Below are 8,350 nucleotides of genomic sequence, written 5' to 3'. Positions count from 1 at the left end.
GTCTCTTCGCTAGATGAGTTTAAATCGTTTATGAAGCGTCTGCCCAGCAACCACTTCCTGACCATCGGGAGCATCCATCAGCACTGGGGCAGCGACTGGGACCTGCAGAACCGTTACAAGCTCCTGCAGAGCGCCACCGAGGCCCAGAGGCAAAAGATCCAGCGCACCGCCCGCAAGCTCTTCGGCCTCAGCGTCCGCTGTCGCCACAATCCCAACCACCAGCTGCCTAGAGAGAGGTAAGTGCGACCCCCCCCCCCCCCCCCCCCACCGCCTCTGCAGGCTCAGACCTGTTTCTGGCTTAAGTTCCCCGTGGCCCAGGGAAATGCCATGCCGATGATGATGCACCTGCTGGTGGCAGGCCAGGCCTTGTGTGGTCCAGGCCAACCAACCATTTTCTGGATCATCTCTGGCTTCTCTGCTTCTGGTTGCTGCTGTCCTGGGTTTTCTCACCGTTTCCTGAATATGCCCGGAACTTTCAGCCTCTGTGCTCTGTCTGATCCGTTGGACTGTGGAAGGGAGCCCGCAGTAGCCCTGACTGCTATGTGACATTATTCTGGTTGCGTGAAAGGTATTATCTATTTAATTTAAAAGTTACTTGACAGATTGGGGCGCCTGGGTGGTTCAGTCGGTTAAGCATCTGACTTCCGCTCAGGTCATGATCTTGTGGTTTGTGAGTTCGAGCCCTGCATCGGGCTCTGTGCTGACAGCTCAGAGCCTGGAACCTGCTTCGGATTCTGTGTCTCCCTGTCTCTCTTTTCCCCTCCCGGCTCACGCTCCGCCTCTCTCTGTCTATCTAAAAAATAAATAAACATTTAAAAAAAACAGAAATTACTTAACAAAGCAGATTTTAGCATCCCCATCTTAATGGTGAAGAAACTGGGTTAACTAATCCCTCAGCTATATATTGAGGACCTTTGATCAGGGCCTGGAGTCAGCCACACAAAAAAGGCACGGACCAGGAAAATTTAAGGAGGCACTCCCTGGCTGGGTCTTGTGAGTGCAGGGTCCTCACCTGAGAGTGAGAGCCTCCTTAAACACCTGGATGCCTCACTTCCTTCCCTCTGGGCTGACAAGGCAGAAGTTCCTGGGTCTTCACAGATCTTAGGGTTTCTTTGCTCCCTCTGGAACTTCTGGGGAAGAAGCCAGGATTGAGATCCAGCCCTTTCAGACTCCATTCTCCCAGGGCATGTGTAAGCTGCTCCCTGGCAGGGGGGAGTGCGGTGGTTTCTGTAGTGGTGCCTCTGTGGATTCCACAAAGGCATCTCCATCCAGCAGAAGGCAGGTTTGGGGGCTGTGCACCCTGCTTCGGCTAGCGCAGCTGTACCTTGATTTGTTTCATATTTGGGGGTTTTGCACTCAACTTTATTCAGAGAGAAGAGATCCACTCTTTAAAAGAGTAAGGCTAAGGCACATTCACTTGCCAGATTTGCGGTCAGCCACGTGTCTGTATAGCTGAGTGCTACCCTTTTTGCACAGAGCAGAGAACCAGCTCAGAGAGGCCCAGTATTTGGTCCAGAGCTACAGTGCACATCAGTGGTTCCCAAGAGGAGGTGATTTTGTTCCCGGGGAGCATTTAGAAATGTCTGAAGACATTTTTGAGTATCATAATGGGTGTGGGGTGCTATTGCACAGGGCAATCCCCACAGCAAAGAGTTTATCCTTCACCAAAAAGTCAGTGATGTTGGGGTTTGGAAGCCCTGACATAAGAGGAAGAGACAGGATCCCCCAGCGCTATGATGCTAAACACCGTGTTCTTCCTCGCCCTACTGGGCAGGCACCCAAAGATTAAAGATCCATGACACTTCTAAGCATTTCCCTCATGCCAGCCACCCCCACGCACTTCCTCGTTTTCCTCTTCATTTTTTCAGACTCAGATCAAATGCCGCCTCCTCCATGAAGTCTTTCCTGATTGCACCAGCCACTACAGAGGCTCTTTATTCTAGGGGCCCATTACTCTAAAACCCCTACCCATCTTCCCTTTCTCCCCCCACTGTGAAGTCTCCTCCTTTTACTCCTGGCCATGCTGACCCGTGTGTTTCCCATTCCTTCCGACTCTGGACCCATTGCTTGGCAGCTAGTTTGTGATCATTACTTGGTGGACCAAACAGGATTTGCTCTGGCAGTCGCTCCCTCGCTGCAGTGCGGCGAGTACAGGAACTAAAGAAAGGGGTCCAGTCACAAAATGGCTTCCTTGTCATCTGCAGCAGGTGCCCAAACTGCCACCACGAGCGAGTGCCCAGATTCCATCTAGAGCCATCAGGCTTTGGTCACGTGACCCGCATTGGATGCAGTGAGGGATTCAGAAAGGAGCACAGTACACAGGGCTGTGAAGGATGTCTTTCAGAGGAGGGGCTCTGTTAGCAATCACGAAAAACCCCGTATGTATACATACATGTGCTTAAAAGCAGCTTGTTAGTGCTGCCATAGCAAAGTACCACAGGCTGAGTGGTTTAGACAACAGAAATGGATCTTCTCACAGTTCTGGAGGCTGGGAGTCTGAGATTGAGGTGGTCTGCAAGGTTGGCTCCTTCTCAGTCCTCTCTCCTTGGTGACACGTGGCCGCCTTCTGCCTGTGTCCTCCCGTGGTGTTTCCGCTGTGCGTCTCTGTGTCCTAATCTCTTCTTACAAGGACACCAGTCCTTTTGGGCTAGGGTCCCGCCTCAATGACCTAATGTTAACTTAATTACCTCTTCGAAGCCCCTTTCTCTAAATAGTCACATTCTGAGGTACCGACGGTGAGGGCTTGAACGTACGAGTGTGGGGGAGATATAATTCAGCCCAGAACCCCAGAAAAAGTGGCTTTTGATCTATAGGTGAAGAAACCCTGCATGCACCCCCAGGATTCGCCACACTGGATGCAAATCTGGTGGCAAAGGGTAACATTTAACCGTTACCTGATTTTAAACAGGTCGGTCTGTCAGTTTTGCCGGGTGTCCCCTCAGAGAATGAAATGGAAGGTCCAAAGTCGGACACATTTATTAAAGGTGAGAAGAATTTCCAGGGTGCAGGTCACAGAGCACCATCAGTCCTGCCAGGCCTAGGAAGGCTCAGGAGAGCTCCAGAAGGAGAGCAGCCAGACGGGCATTACAAAGAGGAAAGGAAAGGGGCGCCTGGGTGGCTCAGTCCGTTAAGCGTCTGACCGGCCCAGGTCATGACCTTGCGGTTCCTGAGTTCAAGCCCCACTTCAGGTTCTATGCCGACAGCTCAGAGCCTGGAGCCCGCTTCAGATTCTGCCTCCCTCTCTCTCTCTGCCCCTCCCCTGCTCATGCTCTGTCTCTGTGTCTCTCAAAACTAAATTAAACGAAACAAAAGGCAGTAGCAAAGAGGGGCAAAAACGGGCAACGGGAAGAACACCGCACGGAATCACGGGGTTAGACTGCGATCCCGCCCCACCATTGGCAAGCTTCGCGACCTTTGGCAGGTCGCTTCCCTGTTGGGAGGGCAGATGTCCACATCTGTCCACGAGCTGCTCTTCCCTTGCAAGCCGCCAGGCCAGAAGTGTCCCACCATCACCAGGACCTTCAAAGAAAGACCTCCCAGTGTGGCCCTCTGTCCTCCCGCGAGAGAAAACTTGCCTGAATCCTAACATCCCTGCTCTAACTCATCTGGAGAGGATGTCTAGGACTCCACCTTAGCAAGGCAGTCAATTATGTTCATTTAACAAGTATTGACTGCCGGGGGCTGGGGGGGGGGGGGGTGCAGGGCACAGAAACTCGGCTCCGGGTGGATTCCTCTGAAGCCTTCCCAGGAGAGCTGAACCTCCTTGCTGGCTGTGAGCTGCTCCCTGACAGCCGAATCGGAGCTTCTAATGAGTGTTTCTCACACCAGCAGGCAGGGCACCTCCCCGCCACAGAGCAGTGTCAGACAAAGGTGCTAACACGGGGGACCTTGGGCCACCTGGACTGAGCGAGCTGGAGTTTGCAAACGAGCCGATTGCTGTGCATTGGTCTGTGTGTGCCAGGCTCCGGGGGAGATGAGTGCACTGAGCAGATGCCTTTGCTACCACAGGTGCCAGAGGGGTTTTTACATGTGTCGCAGAGGGGTGATGTCGAGGCGGGGTAGGGGAGGGAAAGAGCACGGGGCTTCATTTGCACGCGGACTGGGTCCAAATCCTGGCTCCGTGGCATTCCAGCCACAAGGCTCTCCCTACGTCCCTGCACCTCCCTGGCGATGGGATAATAACGCTTTGCCTTCAGGTTAAGTACAAAGACAAGATTTTGAAATACAAAAGACTTGGTAAAACACCTAGCTCAGTTAAGACTGGAGGCAGACGGGGAGAAAGAGGATGCTATCACTTTATACATGTGTTCTAAAGGCCAGGCACTGTTCTCGGCACCCGATAATGAATTAGCTCATTTCTTCCTCACTGCCTCCCTCCGAACTAGGTACCTTTGCTACCCTACTATTCCTACTTTACCGCTAAAGGAATTGACGCACAGAGAGTTTAATAAGATCCCCAAGGTCAATGAGTGTTATTTTATTGTTACTTCAAAGAGGTGGCTCCCCCTAAAATTAAGTGGTGAGCTGATAATCAGAGCTAGCTTTAAGGCATCCTGGAAACTCGACGCTGGTCTGGAAGGCAAATGCCGCCAATACACTCACCCCAAGGCTCAGCGGCTCAAAAAGAACACTTTCTCATCAGCCATCATGATTCTGCAGGTTGACTGGGCACAGCCGGGGGTCCATCGAGGCGGCGGAGGCTGGGGTCATCTGAGGGCCGACTGGCCTGGGCGTCCAGGATGACTCACGCCCACGGCTGGCAGACTGCTGGCTGGCAGCTGGGAGCTCGGCCGAGGCTGCCAAGCAGACTGCCTACACGTGCCCTCTCCATGTGGCCTGGGCTGCTTGCAGCGCGACCGCGTCCCGGGACTGGAAGGAAGCGGTGGGACTTTTTACATCTTAAGCTCCGGAAGTTAGACACCGTATTCTACTGGCCAAAGCCCCGCCCAGATTCCAGGGTGTGAATATTGGGAGCTGTGGGTCTTTGCAGGCAGAGGGAATCGTTTTTGGCGGTTAGGTACTACAGGATGAATTAAGTAGAAATAGAGCTAGACGTGACCATCTTACATGTAGGGCAAATAAAATTAATTACAAAACCATAACAGCCTCTTACTGAGCAGCTGTTATAACAGGCAGGAGAGCTGGCTAAGTATAAAGAGTCCACAGTCAGACTGGCTGGGTTCGCATCCCAGCTCTGTCGGCTGCTTACACTGTAACCCTGGGGAGGTCAGCACCAGCTTTGAGCCTCAGTTTTCTCAGGTGTCAAATGGGGCTAATAATAGTGCCCACCTGCCGGGAGGATTCAGTGCTTTGACCCCATCAAATGCGAGAGCAGCGTCTGGCACAAGGAGACCAGCGTTTGTTAGCTTCTTTTCTTGTTGTTATTTTTACCCGGAACTGATACTTTGCATGTAAGTTACTTAGCTCATGTGATGCTCAATAGGTCTAAGTGTTGCTAATGATGAGGACCCATCTACTTCTCCTACTGTCTCTACAAAGTGGATGCCAGTTGGATTTGTTTCATAGATGGGGGAACCGATAAGACAAAGGTGTAATTAACTTGCCCTGGGTCACAGGGCAGGTATGTGACAGGATTGGAATTATCTTGCTGACACCATTGGTGGGCTTCACGGTCAAGAGCCTTGTGCAGGCTCTGAGCAGTGTGCAACAGCAAAGAGACGCAGCTGTGCTTGGCTGGGGCGCCCCGTTTTGAGTGTATGTGTTGCCAAAGGCAGGATTAGCTCCTCAAGGGCATGGGGGTGGTGATGGATCAAGATTAGAATTTTATAGGCTGGAATGGAAATGGCCCCCGGTTGTGGAGCCCTGAACCACCGACTCTGGAGCCCAGGCAGAAACCCAAGCGGACACATCAGACCCATCCCCTGTAAATAGAGAGAGAAGGTCAGGTTCGGTGTAAGTCAACTCAGCAAGCATTTGCTGAGAGCTTACTCTGTGGCGGGCTCTGAAAGCACCACGAGAAGTAAGACCCACCCCACTGCAAGGCTCAGTGTTTGTTGGGATGGGAGCAGCAATGCTAATTCCAGAATGCACTTGCCAAAGGGGATTCAACAGCCAACCAAATATCTATGGGTCCCCATCATGGGTCAGGTTCTTTTTGGGGTCCCAGGGATACCGGTTAGCCTGTTCAGGAGCCGACGCCAATGTGGCACCACGGTGCTGCAGTTTGGACAGGCGAAGGGAAGGCAGAGACCCACAGGAAAGAGCTGTGGGTGGTTTCACTCCCCGGAGATCCTCATGTTGTGCAGCTAAAAAGGGGCAAAGACTGGGAGGTGGAACTTGAGTTTGGTCACGGCTGTTTTTAGACAAACTGACACTTTCTGAACCTTGATTTTTCTCCTCTGTAAAATAGGGGTAATAATGTCTTCCCCCTGCCTCAGAGGGTCTATGTCTGGCTCACCTGAGATGGTGTGTGGGGAAGCACTTTGTAAAGCTCGGAGAGCTCTGCAGAAAGGAACTGTGCAAGCAAAGTGGACGAGAAACAATGAAATTCATCAGGAAGAGAACGAGGCTGCGTTTAGGTCCAAGGCCACACGTAATAGTTAACATTTCTAGTTTACCAGGTACCAGGCCCCGTCCTAACCACTTTCACCTCCACGTAATCACCATGATGACCTTATCTGGTAGCACTGACTCATCCCATTTTATGGGTAGGGAAGTTAAGGCACAGAGATGTTAACTGACTTGCTGAAAATTACACTGCAGGTAAGAGGCAGGATTCCGGTGCTAGCAGTCTTTTCCTATAACCTGTAGGCTCTTACACCTCTCCCTGAGGCATGATGGTCCAGGGCATTCAGATCAACCCGCCTAGACTACAAACTGCATGGTGATGGAATTCACCTCACACTGTTCCTTGCAAAAGAGTGAAGGGATGATGGAGGGATGGAGAGAGGGAGAATGGGAAACAATAGGAAGATAGGAAGGAAAGGAGGAAAGGGGGAGGAGAGAAGGAAGCAGAAAATCAGCTTGGGCAGCGCTGGATTCAGCAGGTTTCTGTGCAATTCCATAAATGTGGACTGACCGCCTCGCCTCCCAACCCAATGCCAGACCCTGAAAGTCACTTAAATACGCAAGCAGCAGGGCCTTTGTCCTCTAAACTTCATTATTTAGCCTCAGAAGGTGCTTTGGAGAAGGACAGTGTTTGAACCAGAGGACCTGAGTTCAGTTCACGGCTTTGCTGTGTGTGGGCCAGCCTACATCCATAATGGGATGCTCCTGGGAGCCCTGGGTATAAAACTCGTGCCTTGCGTGGGCAGGTGCAGGTTGAGTACTGCACAAATACCCCTCACATTTCCCTAGAGCGACTATGTTCTTTGTGGGAACTCTGCATTAAAACTCACTTGGGAAAACAGGGGATTTTTTTTTTCCTTAAGCAATTTGAAAACCGCTGGACTCAGTTACCTTGAGGTCTTGCCCAAATGTAGGAGAAATATCACTCCCAGAGATTGAGAGAATAACAGTTCAACTCCCAAATATTGGTATAAGGTCAGTAATTGAATCTTAGTCCATTTTAATGAGTAGCCTGTACTTCAGACTAAGATCTTTGGCCGCAAATTACAGTGGCCTTTTAACTATATCTCCCAGAATCTACCGTAACCACTTTTCAATCTGTGTTGCACGAGGAAGTCAGAGTTATTACTTAAGAAGCAAATTCGGTCTTGTCGCATCTCTGCTTAAAGCCTTTGGTGATGAATCACTGCTCTTAGGAGGAAGGGCAAAATCGGTTTTTTAAATTTGTTTTTAAGATGTGTTTTTAATTTTTTAATGTTTATTTTTGAGAGAGAAACAGCACAAGTAGGGGAAGGGAAGAGAGAGTGGGGGGCACAGAGGATCCAAAGCAGGCTCTGCACTGACAGCAGTGAGCCCAATGGGGGCTCAAACTCACAAACCCTGAGTTCATGACGAAGTCAGACGCTTCGCTGACTGAGCCACCTCAGCGCCCCTTTATTTGTTTTTAAATATTTATTTTTGAGAGAGAGAGAGAAAGAGAGAGTTCAAGTGGGGGAGGGGTAGCAAGAGAGGGAGAGAGAATCCCAAGCAGGCTCTGAGTTGCAGTGAGCGCGATGTGGGGCTCAAACTTGGGAAGCTTAAGATCGTGACCTGAGCAGAAGTTCAAGGCTCAACCGACGGAGCCACCCAGGGGTCCCAGGAAGAGTAAAATCTGAAGCTGACCTATAGTTCTGCCATGATTTGGCCACTGTCTACCTCCCGTCTGTGTTTCATGCCTTTTCTTGGCTCTCACAGCTACAGCCCCACTAATGTTTCAGTTCACGAGATGTACATGCTTCCTTCTTTTTTTTTTTTTTTTTAATTTTTTTTTTTCAACGTTTAT

General features: G+C 50.8%; 1 protein-coding gene across 3 annotated transcripts in view; it reads left to right on the top strand.

Annotated features, from left to right (window-relative positions):
- The window catches only part of BRINP1 (BMP/retinoic acid inducible neural specific 1), a 180,901-nt gene that overhangs the window by 150,552 nt on the left and 21,999 nt on the right, over positions 1-8,350 (top strand). For all 3 annotated transcript variants that reach the window (XM_040482123.1, XM_040482121.1, XM_040482122.1), the window contains one exon: positions 14-236. In XM_040482123.1, the coding sequence (XP_040338057.1) occupies positions 14-236 (223 nt within the window). The remainder of the gene's footprint in view (positions 1-13; positions 237-8,350) is intronic.

Source organism: Herpailurus yagouaroundi, unplaced genomic scaffold, assembly GCF_014898765.1.
Source record: "Herpailurus yagouaroundi ecotype Mexico unplaced genomic scaffold, PumYag 160, whole genome shotgun sequence".
Lineage (NCBI taxonomy): Eukaryota > Metazoa > Chordata > Mammalia > Carnivora > Felidae > Herpailurus > Herpailurus yagouaroundi.
This window is presented reverse-complemented; position numbering and strand designations above follow the sequence as displayed.